General features: G+C 41.7%; 1 protein-coding gene across 2 annotated transcripts; it reads left to right on the forward strand.

Moving 5' to 3' along the window:
• Positions 1–1678: 1678 nt before the first annotated feature.
• YPEL5 (yippee like 5) lies at positions 1679–15470 on the forward strand. Of its 2 annotated transcripts, none has more exons than XM_010352300.3 (3): positions 1679–1802; positions 11897–12061; positions 13564–15470. In XM_010352300.3, exons 2-3 carry the CDS (start codon positions 11921–11923, stop codon positions 13786–13788), a joined length of 366 nt encoding a protein of 121 aa, XP_010350602.1. In that variant the 5' UTR covers positions 1679–1802; positions 11897–11920; the 3' UTR covers positions 13789–15470. The 2 variants fall into 2 exon arrangements, with proteins under 2 accessions (XP_010350602.1, XP_010350603.1); XM_010352301.3 differs by lacking the exon at positions 1679–1802 and adding an exon at positions 3889–4343.
• Positions 15471–17673: the final 2203 nt, after the last annotated feature.

Genomic DNA, 17673 nt, shown 5'->3' on the forward strand with positions numbered 1-17673 from the left:
TAAAAACACAAAAAATTAGCCAGGCATGGTGGTGGGCGCCTGTAGCCCCAACTACTTGGGAGGCTGAGGCAAGAGAATTGCTTGAACCTGGGAGGCAAAGGTTGCAGCAAGCGGAGATCGCACCACTGCACTCTAGCCTGGGCGACAGAGCAAGCCTCCTTCTCAAAAAAAAAAAAAAGATGGTGAATGCCTACCATGGAAAACTATGGAAACAAAGGTAAATTTGTAGATAAAATATACAACGGACATGAAAAGATGGTTATAGCACACTGTTGAGTGAAAAAAAAAAGCAGGTTGAAGAAGAAGTAGTACAATATGCTCCTATGTATATTACATTCAGTTCGGGAAGAATAGAAGATACACGTGAAGCTGTTAACAGAAGACAGAAGTCTCTTATCAAATGAGGCAGTATGACCTTCCTACCATAAATGCATAACTTTTATATTAATTAATGTTAATTGAAAATAGAAAGAAACTAAAATACTGTCTAAAATGTCCTTATCTCCTGGAAAACTCACTTACCAAAAGAAAACCAGTCCCTTTGCCTTTGGTGCTCAGGTTAACTTTATACGAACCGAAGGAAAATACTTACGAATTTGGGGGTAAGCGGGGGTCAAGCGCTAGAATTTGCTTCGGAACTTCCCTTCCACCAAGAATGACTTTAAATATCTTGCAAACTCGCCCCAAATGTTAACCTACATTTTACATGTGAGAGGTATGCGTCATCAAATATTTTTGCTTTGCCCTAAGTCAGCCAACTGAGATGTAATTACCTGGGCAACTCTAATGGAATGAGAAGCAAAGCCTTCCATCTTAAGCGTTGATGAGGATTAAGGGAACAGCTGCCCTTTTCAATAAGCAAATCTCACTATCTGAGGCAGAAATTCGTCATATAGAAGACTGAATTTTTTCATCTTTTTGAGAATCATTTCCACTATCCAGAAAAAAAAAAAAAAACTCAATGAATTGTAAATAAAGTCAAGCACAGTTGAAAAATCCTTTATCCACAGATTTGTTTTTTAGGTGTGCCTATGTGCTCAGACTCGAAAGGCTAGGGGTTTGAAAGCAAAAGGCAGCCCTCTACCAGGGGTGGTCAGGGGAAACGGCCTCAAAGAAACAAATTACAGGGTGCACTTTAGTTATCTAGGTAGCTGTTTGTCTAGGAAACCTGTTTTCATTTGTCATCACTGGGCCTCACTAGGTATCAGGAAGCTCGGCCCCAGCCACCACCTGGTGACGCTAATGATTCGCGGCAGCCGCAATTAGACAGGCTGAGCCTTCTCCTTTAAGAAGCTGACTCACGTGGATGCTGTTGTGTGCTCTCAGCTGAAAGGGGTAGGTGGGTCCTCAGTCTCACCGCATTGGCCGCCTCGGGAGAGGGGGCAGAGTTAGCCTCTTTAATTGGCTGTACGAATCCGAGGTGCGGGGCGGGGGGGTCAGGGGCGGGGCGAGCTGTCGCCAGCCTGCCCTGGGTCTGCGGCTTCTGGTAGGGGTGGGCCGCGAAGCGGAGGGGTGAGGGAGTGGGGGAGGGGGAGCCGGAGAAGGGGCGGGGTCCCGCGGAAAAGGCCGGGAGCCGAGGCGAGGGGCGGGGCCTAGAAGTGAGGAGCGTTCCGGGCCAACCGGGAGAGCCAATTGCAGGAGGGGCGGAGCCACGCCGGGTGACTGACGTTGAGGCCCAACGAGGGAGAGGCGGGGCCAAGGCCAGGGCCTGACTAAACCTGGAGACTCTGGTGGCGGAGGGGCTTCCAACCAGCTGAGGAGCGAGGAGCCGCTGGCAGCCGCGGATCTCGCCGCCGCTCAGGGTGAGTCCCGCGGGAGGGGCTGGGCTCCGGGCCGGGGGCGCTGAGGAGCCCGTCCAGGTTGGGCGGCTTCGAGGCACTCGGGATCGGCCCAGGGCTGGGGGCCCAGGCAGGAAGTGCCTCTTCCTCGCCGCGCTTCTCCCGGGGTCCCGGCGCGGCCGCCTCCGGCCCCTCAGGGTGGGCCCCGGCCCCAGGACCGCAGGCGGACGCGCGGGGCTGTCTGCTCTTTGTGAGGCCTGGCGCGGCGGCCGCCGTCGGCCCGCCCCCGCCCCGCAGCCGGGCGACCGCCGCGACCACAGCCGCGACCCCTCCGCGCGGCGCCCGCGTCCCCGCCCCGCTTCCCGGCCGCGCCCTCCGAGGCTCGCCGCCGAGGCCCCCTGGGCGCACGGTTTGCCCGCGACCCCCACCCCTCGGCGCCGCGGCCGCCCCGCCCCCACCCGCCGCAGCGTCGGGGGCGCGCCCGGTCTCCGCCCGCAGAGTCGCCCGGGCCCCGCCCGGAAGCCAAGTCGGAACTTGACCGAGTTGTTTGGGCTGCGGTGACCGCTCGGCGTGAACTCTCCCGAGCAGGGCCCACGCCCGGCCCCCGCGGCCCAGCCCCCGGGCGGGGGCGGCGTCTCCCTTTCGGCCCCATAGTGTGAACGTCCGCCTGCCCCGCCCTCCTGCCCGGAGGACCCGAGGCAGGCCGCGCGGGGTGACAGTTGGGCAGCGCGCCGGGTGTCGGACCGTGGGAGCCCGCGGGCCACCGGCTCAGCTGTTTCCTGCCGGTGTTTGTTGTGGCGGGGGAGGCCCCGCCGCCGCCGCCGCCGCGCTCCACCGCCCCGGGCCCTCCCGATTGGCCGGCGGGCGTCACGTGGCCGCCATCAGCTGGGCCAGCGGGGGCGCTCGCGGGTACAGCGGCGGCTGCCGGCCGAGCCCACCCGGGGGTCGCCCGCTCCGACCCAGCTTTGCTGGCTTTGGGCGGCGGCCTGCCCCCTGCTCGCTGTTGGGGGGGTGGGCGTGCCCTTGCAACCCCTCTCCGGTACCGTCCTCTGCAGGCAGGTGGGACAAATGAGTGTCAGGATCAGCGGGAGTGGGAAACTGAAATACTACAAAGATCTGTTTAATCCTGAAACCAACTAATCTCCCTTTTAAGGGAGAGTCTGGGACGCTGTACAGCTCATTTATTTTTAAACTTTTTCTGTTTACAGAGATCTGTTGGTAATCTGAGGATTTTTATTCCACGTCTTCTTGACAGATGGAAACCCTGAAGTAACCTCGGGCTAACCTTGTGTTTTTGGACAATTAGTAGATTTGGTGGTGAAGGAACTCGGAGTAGTAGGATATTAGCTAACTTTGCATAGCCACATATACAGCGTGCAGCTGCATTCTACCAAAGAGGAACTAAAAGGCAGGTAGTGTTCCCAGGGTACATGTTCGTGCCATCTGTGAAGTGCCTTGATGGATTCGTTTCCTGAAAGTTTATCGCATACTTGTACTGGGTTAGGTAAGAAGTAAATTACAAAGAATTTAGAATAGTTTCTCTAGAAGCTTACAGTTTAATCAGAAGTTATGGACAAATGCAGTCGAGCAACAATACAAAATTAAATATTTAGTAAGTTGTGAGATGTTACAAGAATTCAAGTGAGAAATCAGTAGAAGTAGAAAGCATTCTGAAATGGATTGGTGTTGATTCGACCTAGCAAATGAAGAAGAGGCTTTGGGTTGCTCTTGGGCAGATGGGGGCCTAGAAGAAAAAGCAGGCCTAGAGGAATTTGACACACAGACTATTTCCCACATATTCCCCTTATCTCTGGGTATGTATTGGAGCATCAGGTAGAATGTAGACTTATTAAAAGGAACTGTTTTTCTTTTTTGAGACAGAGTCTTGCTCTGTCACCAGGCTGGAGTGCAGTGGCAGGATCTCAGCTCACTACAACCTCCGTCTCCCGGGTTCAAGCGATTTTTCTACCCCAGCCCCCCAGTAGCTGGGACTACAGGCATGCGCCAACACCCCCAGCTAATTTTTTTTTTTTTTTTTTTTTTAAGTAGAGATGGGGTTTCACCATGTTGGCGAGGATGGTGATCTCTTGACCTCTTGATCCGCCCACCTCAGCCTCCCAAAGTGCTGGGATTACAGGCATGAGCCAATGTGCCCAGCCAACTGTTTATTTTACCACACCCTCACCCAGCCCAGTGTCCTGTACAGACCTTTTTTACATTTTATCTCTAGCAACCATCTTCTAGGAAAGGGGCATGATGAAATGTGCTCAAGTTATTTAACTCTAAACCAGAAAACTAAAAAAAATTGAATTTTAACAGTCACTTTTCTAAACAAGGTTAGTAAAATATATGTGGCTTGGAAAATAATGTTACCTGGTTAGATCATTGCAAACTTTTCTCTAGACTAATTTCTCTTTTCTGTTCTCTATTTAAGTAGTGGGAAAAATAAACAGGTTTAGAAACAATAAAAGTGAAAGGAAATAAGGCCAAAAATTATGAAAAGAAGAAATTAAACCAGCTACTACCCTCCGAAAAACAGTCCATGAGACACGAAGATAGTCCTAGGTATGTTGGTGCCCAAAATATCATTTGAGGTTTAATCGTGAATGCCTATCTAGATTAATACTGGTTTTAAGGTAATCCTGTGTAGTAATGTCAGTGTAATGCAGGAACTGAACCTTAGCTAGACATGAACTTGCTACTTGACACTTGAGTCAGGAAGCCAGACAGTTAACTTACATTTCAGTCTATCTAGTTAGAGGCTTTTGGTATTGCATCCAACAGACGAGATCATGAAATTGTCTTGCCAAGGTTTTGGGGAAATAACCAATTCATTATGCACTAACACAGTGGTTTCCTGAGTGAAATGACTAGTCTATTTTCTAATAATTAAACAAATGTAAGTATTACTAAATATAATGAACTTGGAAGTCATCTAACAAAACAAGAAAAAAATAAGGCATTATTGAGGGGGTAGAACAAAAACATAATGCTTAAAACTTAACTGCAAATAAAGACCTGATTCCACAACCAGGACATCATTTGACACAGCAAAGTAAATTGGTCAGGTAACACAAGAAGATAGCAGAGATTGCTTGGGTCACTGAAAACTTGGCTTGTTACATATTTTGCACAAAAATTGGAAAGTTGGTTGTATGGATCAACTATTTTCACATGTAGATTTTTTAATAGCATTTAGTCACAACTCAGTAAAAAAAAGTTGGATGAAATTACAAAAGCAGTAAGTGTTTATTATAGTAATCAACCGAGCACTCTGAAAAGTTATTTGGGTTTTTATCCTTTGTTTTGTGAAGGAGGGGATTAAACATGAGATATGAAAGCTTGCTTCCACCGCATTCCAATTTAGCAGAATCATTGCAAAACAAAACCACCTCTGCTAGGGGCAGGTTCCTTTAGCCTTTTCTGCACTAGATGCCTACATACTCTGTTCCCTGCAGCAGAGTCTTTGTACCTTGTCTTTGTCCTATCTTCTGGTGCAGTAGAAAACCCACTCCGGTCTGTCCAACACTGGGGATCTGGTGGAGTGTGTAGTCTATGGGAATGCCCTGAGGGGATGGTTTCCATTTCTAAAGAAAAGTGTATCTGTGAACTAGGTGTTTTTATATCAGAAGGCCCTATGAGATGCAAATAGATACCGACCCTCCCTGATGTTTTAAGGGCTGGGAAGTGGTGTCTCCTTTGGCTAATTCCACTTGCCAGGGTTTAAAACGAACTGGATTATTAATTATAGGGATGGCAAGTAACTATTATTTTAAGACCTAGAACCATGACATACTTCAGAAAGTTTCTAACTTTCCTCCAGCTTCCAATTTCTATCATCTGGTTGCTTAGCTTTAGCATAATTAACAGAGTAAAGCCAGTTAATTGCTACTGTTTCATATCCTTTCTGAACCATGTTTTTCTTATCTGTGGCAAGTTGGGATGGGGAATGTTGAAAAAGGTAATCTAATTTTACTGACCTTTATTGAGCATTCACTGTGTGCTGTGCACCGTTCTCAGAATATAGTTTCTCCGGTTAATTTCTCGTAACTGAGACATGGCTGCTGCTCTCTCTACATTTTACAGATGAAACAGGAGAGGACAACTCACCCAGTGTTTCCAAAGCTATTAAAGGGGAAGCTGAGATTTGAACCCAGGAGTCTCCAGAGTTCAAGTATCTCAGCTCCACAATTTTAAGTCCTGGGGGTGGAGAGAGGAGACAGCAGCTGGTAGTTGTTACCTATTTTTATAATCTTTATTAGAGTTGATCTTCAACATGCTGAACTAGTTAGAGAAAGTTAAGGATTTTAGGTAGAAAATCCGTAAAGAAAAGGGGAATGGGATTAAACTGATCTTTTCAATACTCCTGTTGAGCCTTAAACCCAAATGCCAGCCAAGTTTCCATTTTTTTCTGAGAAAGACTGCTTTCTAAATGCAAAGCTCTTTCCCTATCAGAATGTGTCTGTAAGTAGGGAAAACATTTTTTTGGTAAAGAGCCAGATAAGAAATACTTTAAACTTTGCAAGCCAGAAGGTTTCTGTAGCAACTCCTCATACCTCTCCATTGTAATGTGGAAAGAGTTATGTGTAAACAAATGGGTGTGGCTGTGTTCCTAAAAACTCTGAAGTGTGAATATTACATAATTGTGTCAGAAAATATTCTCCCCCCAGCCACCCCCAACCGTTTAAAAGTACAAAATTCATTCTCAGCTTGTAGGCAGTACAAAAACAAGTGGAGAGCTGAAATGACCCACAGCCTTAGTTTGCTGACCCCTGCTTTTAAGGAAAACAATTAGCAATGAGCCAGACAAGTGAACAGATAACTATGTTTCTCATTGTTAGTGTATGTGTAAAATAAATAGTCTTTCTAGAAAACTGTTCTATTGATATGGAAGCAAACTAGGAAATTATATAGTCCATCATATCCATTGCATTTTAAAATAATGCCTTCCTGGAGATTCTAACAGATTTCTGAAGAGAATTATCTTTCCCCTCTTAGATTCTGTAATTAAAAATTATGTAACACAGCAGAGGTCCTAAAATGTTAATATTTCACCAGAGTCTCCTGACAAAATAAAAATTGCAAGTTCTGGATAGCTAAATGTGCTATTTGAGAGAGAAGAAACTGAAAATAATACTGAAATATGATCAGTGAAATCATGTATAAATTTCACTTATATATTTATATTTTCATCCCAGCCCCTCACTGTTTCAGGTAATTTCAAACTAAGAAAAGGCTTTCAGGTGAACAATCAAGCTTGGGACTTTTCTTATTCAACCTTTTTAGGATTTTTATAACCTGGAACTACAAAAAGATAGTACCAAAGAGGCCTTATTTATAACATTATATGGTAGGAAACATCTTAAATAAAACTTAGTGATGAGTGTAGCTCTGGTTTCAGCTATAAACTTGAACTTCAGCACTGACAGATACCAAAGCATGCGTGTTACTAAAGGACACAGTAAGGTGCCCCCAGAATCAACACCGAACACTAGTTGTCTGTGAAAGCAGCTCACTCTTAAGATGTTTTAGAAATATGTGACTGAAGAGATCTGGGATTACTCTTAAGTCCAAGCAAGGTGATTAGCATACCTGGGAAATATTTTGAATATAAAAGCAATCATAGAAAGCCGATCAGTGGTTGCCAGAGGCTGGGAGTTGGAGAAGATATTGGTTGCAGGCTGGTGTGTGGGAATTTTTGAGGGGCTGATGGAAGCATTCTAAAGCCAGTTGGTGGTGGTGGTGGCACGATTTTATAAATTTACTAGAAATCATTCAATTGTATGCTTATAGTGAGTAAACCTTGTCATGTAGAGTATTCCCTTAATAAAGCTGTTTTTTTTTTTCAGTTTTTAAAATAATCAGCAATTTTCTGTCAGAAAAAAAGTTACAAAGTTTATAAAGGAGCAGTCTCTGAGGTTTTAGAAAGAAGTAGCACATGCCTTTGACCATATTTTTGTAGCTCTCTGTAGCAGAAATGAAGTGGTAGGTATGAATGTAGGTTGGGTTTAACAGTATACACTCCTTGACCCTGGAAGTTTTATCCAGATGTGAGGAGAGTTTGATTGTAAGATGATGAGGGGGAGGGAGAAAGACTTCCAAAAGTGATTTTGGAAGTTCTGCTAATTTTGCAGTTTTTTAAATGAATTACCAGGGTTTCTAGTTTAGGAGAGTTTGTCCTTACAGTTGGCACCAACCAAGACAGAGAATACAGGAGGAACAGCATGGAGGCAGGAGAGGCTGATGGTAAACCCTGAGGAAGAGAGTAAATCTGACAGCCCTCTAATCACTAGAGAGAGAATAGAATGCAGTGGCTTGGCCACTTCTGGAAAGTCACAGTCTCTTTCATCTATAAAAGTGGGTTGATAAATACCTACTTTAAAAATGGTCAAAGTTAAATGTGGTATTTAAGTACCAAGTACAGTGTTCCATGCAGCATAGACCAGGTGTTCCCAAACCGCCGGCCGCATGCCGGCCCCCTGAGGCCATTTATCTGGCCCCGGCCGCACTTCAGGAAGGGGCACCTCTTTCGTTGGTGGTCAGTGAGAGGAGCACAGTATGTGGTGGCCCTCCAACGGTCTGAGGGACGGTGAACTGGCCCCCTGTGTAAAAAGTTTGGGGACGCCTGGCATAGACACTAAATGATTATTAGGTCTAAGGCAGAGCTCCATATGTTATTCGGGTGCAGAGAAGCCTGATTGAAGCGTTAAATATCTTAGCTTTTTAATGACTGCCCTCCTTAAATAATAAAGTGGCTGTCAGTTCATGCTGGCTGTTCTAACAGTGTACTATAGACTGGATGGCTTATGAACAGCAAATTTATTTCTCCCAGTTTTGGAGGCCGGAAGTCCAAGGTAAAATTTAGTGTCTGTTGATGGTACCTCTTAGCTTTGTCCTCACATGATGAAAAGGAGCAAGGCAGCTCTCTGGGACCCTTTTATAAGTACAATAATTCTGTTTTTGAGGACTCTGTGCTCATGACCTAATCACCTGGTAATATCACATATGAATTGGGAGAGGTACACAAACATTGAAACCATAGCAGTGGCATTTTAATGGATATCAGCCTCTTGAGAGTTTGAAGAGTGTCAGCTTTAGGTTGAGTTTCTAACCCTGCAAAGGCCAGGGCTACCTACTGGAGCCTAAGGACCTGCAGAGGTTTTTCTGCTTCCTGAAGACCTTTGACAGCAGGTGATGTTTTGTTTGCTTCTGCTAGATTCTGTGGTATTTTAACTTACCTTTCTTGGCAGACGAAAACTACATTTTACAGTTCTATATATATAGTTCTCTATAAATGGCAACCACAACTAGGAATAGTGTAACATAAGGTTTTGCTCAGATATTTTTGGTCTTGGTAATGAATCATATTGAATCCAGTAAAAATACTTGGGTAAAGACAAAAAATAGATGGAATCAGGGAAAAGAAGGCATGTTAACTTTATTTACCCTCAGTAGGAAATGATCACAGTAGTTTTTAGCCAAAGCTAAAATGATGTAGGCATAAGATATAGGGAGAGTTCATTTCCAAGTCCAGTGCATTTACTACAACAGTATCGTTTCACAGTGGTCATTGTAGAAACAGCTAGTTACTCTCCATTATGGTTGAAATAAATTACAACATGAATATTGTACTTAAAAATCTTAAGGGAAATTGGCTTTAAAATAATGAGTCCCAAAGGCTCTAGCTGCTGGAGGTTACAAATGACTGCATAAATACTAGGCTTCAAAGACATATAGAATCTGAAGCCTATACCTGCTGAGACTCCAAAACCTTACCATTAATTCCCTTCTGTTAATGATCAAGATTCAGAAACATGACCAAACTTAACTGCTCACAGGTTTGTTGAATGTTTTATTTATATCAGGAGATATAAATTCAAATATTGGTACAAGGACCAAGCAGGTGAAGTAATTGTGTGAAACAGAGTGGAGACTGAGCAAATAAAATGGCCTGGTGGGAGTTAGGGGGTGCAGCTCAGTTGTAATCTGTTGTAACCATAGGAGAGTATGTGTCCTCCCCATTGTTAAAAAGGAATCCAAACTGTGGGCTCTTTAATGAGATCTTCCAAATTTTAAATGTCGTCTCAACTTTTTAAAATGATAAAAACTGTGTGACCCAAATAATACAAACATGTCCACATACATTTTTTAAGGAAGGGCTTTTGTATCTGTTCACTGCTGTATTCCTAGGCTACCAAATGAATTCAGCCTGTAGGCCTCGAATTTGCAACTTCTGACTTATATGTAAATAAATAATAAATGTTGTATTCTCTTTTCTTTTTTGGACAGAGTCTCCCTTGGCACGATCTTCGCTCACTGCAGCCTCTGCCTCTTGGTTCATGTCATTCTGCTTCAGCCTCCTAAGTAGCTGGGACCTTAGGCATGTGCCACCGTGCCCTGCTAATTTTTGCATTTTTTGTTGAGAGGGGGTTTCACCATGTTAGCCAGGCTGGTCTTGAACTCCTTGACCCTAGGTGATGTGCCCACTTTGGTCTCCCAGAGTGCTGGGATTATAGGCGTGAGCCACCGTGCCTGGCCAAGTGTTGTATTCTTAATCATCTGGAAAAAAATAATGCAGTAATCTTAAAGACTGAAATAAGGCAATATGTGTTTCCTTTTGTTGTCATTTTATAGAAATGTAATCAGAAAGTTAAATATTATACCTTAAATCTGTTTTTTAGTGCAAGGTTTATTCGTTGTGACTCTTGTTAATATGCTGGTTTTCCTTTTACCAGCTGTACATTGTAATTATATTCACCATTTGTTTTTTTATTCCCTATTAAACTTTCATAATGTTTAAGGGGAGTCATAATGATTTTTGTGATGACATTAGGACTGCCTAATGGTTGGGGAGATTCATAGATGTAGAAGGAATGGAATTTCCTTCTAAATTTGTAATGGAATTTCCCCTATCTTAACAGTAGATTCTTGTTACAAACATGCATTCTGGGGGTTTTTGTTTCCACAGTGGCAGTTATATTAGCTCTGCATGCCATTGGAAAGATATATAATAAATATTTAAAACACAGGAACTGATAACTATACCCAAGAATAAATTATTTTTTAAGTGAAAACTGTGGTGTATTCTTGACTACATCTAGTTCTTTAAAAATACTGTTTAGGAGAATTAGCTGTAATGAATTTAAGAAGTTTCATATAGTAACTCCCCTAACTTTTGAAATACTAAAGTGTTAGTCTAGTTTCAGACACGTTTCAAATTTATGTCTTTTCAGTGTTTCAGCGATTCTGTGATTTATTTAGTCAGTAAGATTTCTTAAAGATAAGCAAGTTAATGTATGGGAAGGCTTTTCTTTCCCTTATTCTGTTGTCATTGCTTTAGCCTTATGCCAGCCTGGACCATCTTGGAGGCAGTGTAGGATCATGGAAGAACTTTTAGTTAGGTGAATTGCATCCCGTACTTTTCTGTAGTTAACAGCTTTGTAACCTTTGACCAGTTAATAACCTTTTTAGACTTGACTTGGATGATCTATGAAGTGGTGGTAACAACCTCACAGAGCTGTTGTGACAATTTTGAAATAAGCACCTAGTAATAGTGCTCCCTAGACGTTGACTTAAAGTTAGTAATCACCTCTGTATAGTTGTAACTGCACCTGGTGACTTACTCACCACAGACTTACTCACCCCATGTTTTCAAACCAGACTACTCTCTTCTGGTTTTCTAATTGTCCCTTTTTCTACTCTTATCCCAATGAAAATCTCTCAGTTCTTTTCTCAAATCATATATGCTCAGGACATATACTTAACATTTATGCTAAACCCTTTTCTTCCTCTCTGCCAGTGCTTTACATCATTCATTTTATGAAATTCCACTTTTCATTTTCTTTTTCCACACCGGCCGTAAGAGACCATTCTTTGGCCTTGGCTAATATGTTTACTTCCTTGGCTTACTGCTTTTAGAATCTTCTTAGCTTAGGTTTGCCTCTTTATTTGTTCAGTGTGTGAACTTTGGATCTTTTTGTTCGGGATCAGCTATTTCACATATTGAGTACTACAAAGCAGAGATGACATAAATATGTATATAAATGGTTCTCTGTGACACCCCCAAGTAGGTACTGATGTGTATAATGCATTTGTTTTCCTTTTCTGTTTGTTCCTAGGTTTTTAGAACTTCAGCCATAAAAATGGGCAGAATTTTCCTTGATCATATCGGTGGTACCCGTCTGTTTTCTTGTGCAAACTGTGATACGATCCTGACCAACCGCTCAGAACTCATCTCCACTCGTTTCACAGGCGCCACTGGCAGAGCATTTCTTTTTAACAAGGTTAGTAAGAAAAAGTTTAGTTCCTAAGTGGGCTCATTGGCTATATTTGACAGCAACACCAGAATACCCCTGAGCTTAGAGATACTGGGAAGACTCAGAATGAGAGCTGAAATCTACAGAAATGATTGCTCACTAGCTTGTCTTTGAATAGGACCTTAGGAACGTGTTACTAGGATGTGATTTTTAACCTTGGAAGTTTGAAGAAGTATAAGAAGCGTGGTCTCTGTTGTCTTAGGAAATGTTCAGTGTAAGAATTTGGTAGTGACTTCAGCAGAGACTATAGAAGGAAAGGTTCAAGATACCTACCTTCCTTCTCCACATGTCACTGATTTATCCATATAGGGAGATAGTGGCATTAAACTATTATAACTTGACAGCAGATAAGGATCATCTAACCAACTTTTCTTGCTCTAATTCATGCTTAGCAATCATTCTTCCAATTCTGATTTATTACATGCATTTGCTGACTGGAAGAGTATTTTTTTGATTTGCAAGTGTGTACCCAGTCTGCCTGTCTCATTTCTAGCTTGCCTTGAAATTGGATGCTGTGATTCTGCTTCCTGGAATCTAGTGTATAATAGAAAAGTTGAACTTCCAAGTATTTTAAGCTAAGGAACATAGCTAGTTTAGGGTACTGTTCTTAGAATATTAGGTGAACTTTCCCAGTGGACGCTTCTCTGTTCCAGCTAGAAAGCAGCTTTTCTCAGAGAACTGATGGAGCATATTCTTCGACGTTTGTGTAGGTGCAGAGGAGGGCACACTGCAGCGGGACAGCTGCCTGCTTTTGTAAATGTAATGGAACACAGCTATGCATATGCGTTATGTATTGTCTATGGCTGCTTTCATGCTGCAGTGCCAGAGTTAAATAGTTGCAACAAAGACCACATAGCCCTCAAAGCCAAAAATATGTACTATCTGGCCCTTTACAGAAAAGGAGAAAGTGTAGAAGATTGTTGGATGTTCAGAATCAGTGGAAATTCTTCACAGACTGTCTCATACCCACTTCACTGTGTCCATTGTCTTTGAACTCACTTTAAAGCTATGCATTGCAAATGTGTGGTCTGTAGTAAGCTTAATCTGTCCCAGTTTGTTTATCAGAAACAAACTGAAGACTGTTTTATAACTATGGTGCACTAGGTTCTTTTACATTGTATTATTTGCACTCATCATTGAATAATGAATTACTGCAATTGGACCCAAACCTAACATTTTATGGCTCCAGTTCCAGGACTCTTTCTTACCTTCAACACAGAAATGTAACTAGTTTGTTTAAATACTGTGACTTAGTAATGTATGATCACATTAGATGTCTAGTGTAGTGCAATTTCCAGATCTCTGCCTGTCCCAGCAGCTTCTGTAGATAAGTGTTGGGTATTACAGGTTTGACTAAAGTAACAACTTCTCTTTTCTGAAGTTGCGTTGCATTAACCATAATATTTTGTACTCACTTGGCAAATAACTTACATGCCTTTGCAATTTTGTTTTTGCTTGTCCTTTCTTAGGTAGTTAACCTGCAGTACAGTGAAGTTCAAGATCGGGTCATGCTCACTGGCCGCCACATGGTTCGAGATGTGAGCTGCAAAAACTGCAATAGCAAACTGGGATGGATCTATGAATTTGCGACTGAAGACAGCCAGCGATATAAGGAAGGCCGTGTGATCCTGGAACGTGCTCTAGTTCGAGAGAGTGAGGGCTTTGAGGAGCATGTACCATCTGATAACTCTTGAAGAAACAGAGATAAATCCATCTTTTCCCAGGTCTCCTTCACTGAAAACAAAAATCTACTTACATACACTGTCACCTTAGCATCAGAGTCGGATTCATGAACTGCGGAACAAGAGGTTTTGAGAATCTAAGATGGAACCTTTCTTTCTTTTTTTTTTTAATTTTGTATTTTCCATCCAACAGCAGTGTGTAGACAGAATATTATGCAGATGCTGTTAATTTTTTACCCTATGTTTACATCTTGAGGCAGAATCTGTCTGCAGCTATGTGGTGTGGGCTATGTAAGGAAAAAAATCTGGGCTGTTAGAGTGAAAAAGTGTGTTTTATGTAAATTTTGAAAGGGTTAAAATGTTAGGAGTATGATTTTTAAACTTGGGCTTCATTTTAAACTTTTTTTCTTTAAACCCAGTTATTTCACTTGATTTGCTAGCTTCAGAGAAAAGATCCGAATCTGTGCCCAGCGCTAAAGGCTCAGTGTTAGCATGGCTTGTGCTGGCCGGTGTGCCATATTCTTGTTGGAGATGAACCGTAGCACCAGAGCCCATTCTTCTTTGTCAGTCTTGACCCAAAGATGTCACCATTCCTAGTTATTTGTCACCACATAATTGGTGTTGATTGGAAACTTTTTCTGAGATGGGACAGAACTGCTGGGTTGTCTTTTTCCATGTAACTTAAGCATAGTAATATAAATAAAGTAATAGTTGGATGTTTTTGGTCCTGTGTTGCTTTTACAAACACCTTATAAAAGAGGAGAGTATTTGAAAAGCAATTTTCATAGTAGTAAAGTGTTTCTTTTCATCTCTTAAGCTAAATTGACCATACATATAATATTCTGTTTAAATGAAAGCATACTGTTTAAACCTTCAGTATTGCATTTAGAAACAGTTGAACAGAATGTCAGTGTGCATTCATGCAAAAAAAATTTAACCTGCATCTGTTACAGAAAAGGGGGAAATTAAGCAAATTATCTAAAAATACTGCTTGACAAAGCATTTCAGCCTTTTCCCCTCAGTTTTGCATTGATTTTTGGCAAGTCTGTAGAGCCTAATAGTTTCCATCAAAGGCCTAGATCTCTTGTTAGCATTTTTTTCAGCTCTCTTCCCTCAGAAGTTCAGCTATTGAAATCAGAACTGTACTTGGTACCCTCAAATGGAAAGGGATCAAATTTGACTTGATGTTATTTTAGTCCCAGATTTATGACATTACAAAGTATTAAAATATAAATGTTTCTTTATCCAAACTACTTCTAGATATTCTAGTATTTGCTTCTGATGAAATTAAATGACAGTAAAACTAGTTAATTATTTGAGTGAATGAATGAATGGATGTTTTGCATGCTCAATTTCTAGATCCTTTGTCTAGAAAGGAAATTGCCTCAGTTGAATTAGTGAAAGATTTCTGTCGTTGATATTGGAAGTGACTTCTGAGTACAGTTAAGTTCCTCTTATTTGCCACTGGGCTCTTGGTTAGAAGTGTAGGTAACAGATTAAGTAGGTATGATACTGCATTTGAAGTAAGTGGACATAAACTCTATCCTTTCTCCACCATGGACTCAATCTAAGAACAGCATTCATTCCCATTCATTTCCATACTGGCTTTTGATTATATGCAGATTCCTAGTAGCATGCCTTACCTACAGCACTATGTGCATTTGCTGTCACAATAAAGTATATTTTGTCTTGCATTGGTGCAGTACTACTGCTTATTTTCCACTGTTCTTGTGTAGTTATCATCTTAATCTGAATACATGGTATCTTTGAGTAGCTGTAGCTTTCTTCAGTTGGCAATAATAGTGACATTCTGACTTGGTTAACTGCCTAATTCATGCATGAAGACATTTACTTTGCCAATATTATTTGAGATCATTTTGCCTTAGATACCGTTAACTGTAGTTCAGTATATATAAACAAAAAAATCATATTACTAGGTTAACTTTTAGGTGACTGGCAGGTACCAGCAACAAACTCCTCTGCCTTTTTGAGAACACATGGACACAGGGAGGGGAACATCACATACTGGGGTCTGTTGAAGGGGGTGAGGGGCTAAGGGAGAGATAGCTGGGGTGGGGAGGTTGGGGAGGGGTAACATTAGGAAAAATACCTAATGTAGTTGAAGCGGGGATGGAGGCAGCAAACCACCATGGCGTGTGTATACCTATGTAACAGTCCTGCAAGATCTGCCCATGTCCCCCGGAACTTAAAGTATAATAAAAAATTAATAAAAACTTCAATTTGCTATTTATATGTATATATATATATATTGGAAGGCCTACTTTGGATTATTTACAGGAAAACATTGTTCTTTTGAGATGGGAATACTAATTAATAGGAATGATTTTTGCTTTGAGATGGGAGAGTTAACCAAGTAGAGATGAACTTACTAGGTAGGTTACTAAGGAATATACATATTTATAAGCTTTTTTCCCCTTGACAGAAGAGGGACATTCTTCCTCTTAGTTTTAGGTGATGGTAACCATAAGTTGGTTTGATTTTTAAAGTGCTTTTATGTAGAGAGACTCCCAAATGAACATTTCTGGTTAAAAATAATGTTAGTAGTTATGTGAAAATTTAAGTTATAGTTATGAGTTGTTACTTTGGGATTAGAGGGGGAAAATAGCAGTACTGTTTCCTAAATTTACATACTCATAAAGTCATATGGGATGTTTAAATCAGAGTCTAGGCCTAAGCCCAGGCTTACGTCAATCAACAGGTAATTTTTGGTAGGGCAGAATTAAGAAACTACTGGTTGTAAAATAATTCAAGCAAGTTTATGGTGATTCATTTCTAAACATCAGTTAGAAAAATACCTCAGTTTAAACAGATACCCATTAATCGTTGATCTGATTAACACCTGCTTCCCACCAGGAGCCATATTAAATTTACTTCTAATCTAGCCAAGGTGTGAACTGGGAATAAAGCAGGATTAAAATGAAGGACTCCTATGAGGCTAGCATGTTGCACTGATAGGAAGAAAGCAGAACTAAATAGAAATTAGGGTGGATACTTTAATTGTATGGCTTTATTTTAAAATGCTGGGCTTCTCAAATGGAAATTTCTGTGGTAAAGCATAAAATACACATTCCAAGGCATCGTTAAGGGCTGTAATCCTGGACATCACTTTGCATATTTAGGTTTTAAAAATCATCTGCAGCATGACCACCTAAACATGTGAACTATGTCCTCATTCCCTTCCCCTGTACTGAATGGGTCGGAGCCAAAAAAAAAAAAAAAAAAACCAGGTTTTTTAAATTTTTGTTTTGCCAAATTCCAAAAGTAACATGTCTCTTTGATACTGTGAAGTATGTATTTGGTCATCTGGTCTACTTCCCCATTTTGTAGCATACAATCCCTAAAATCCTTCGAGTGTTCAAAGTATATTCTTTTTTGTATGCTAATATTGACTGATAGCCAGGGTAGAGTTGGTCATGGGAAAGATACAGGCTTGAAGAGAGGTTTGGTACTTCCAGCCTCACAGAGCCACCTCCAGGGAGGGGAGAAGGGCTGTAGGTCAAGTTGATTACTAATTGCTGTCAGAGAGGCGGGATTTGCTAGAAGGGCCATGGCTCAAAAAGGTGGACAAGAAAAATGACAGAAGGGTGATGGGTCAGAACATGGCCACCCATGGTACAGAGCTGCAGCTGCACTCAGTTCCTAAAAGTTACCAGTGAAATTTAGAGATGGATCCAACTCGTAGAGGTGGTTCACTGAATGCATAAGGAAATGCAAGCTAATAAGAAAAGTGAACTGTATAATACCTTGGTAGTATAATAACCAAAGTATTATATAGTTATTAGCTCTAATAGCTAAAATGAAACGACTGCTGGGTCCAACCGTGATGCTGCACCAAGCCTAGGTTTCAGGCTGAGCTTCAGCCACTGGCGTCAAGCC

Source organism: Saimiri boliviensis, chromosome 1, assembly GCF_048565385.1.
Source record: "Saimiri boliviensis isolate mSaiBol1 chromosome 1, mSaiBol1.pri, whole genome shotgun sequence".
In the NCBI taxonomy this organism is placed as follows: domain Eukaryota; kingdom Metazoa; phylum Chordata; class Mammalia; order Primates; family Cebidae; genus Saimiri; species Saimiri boliviensis.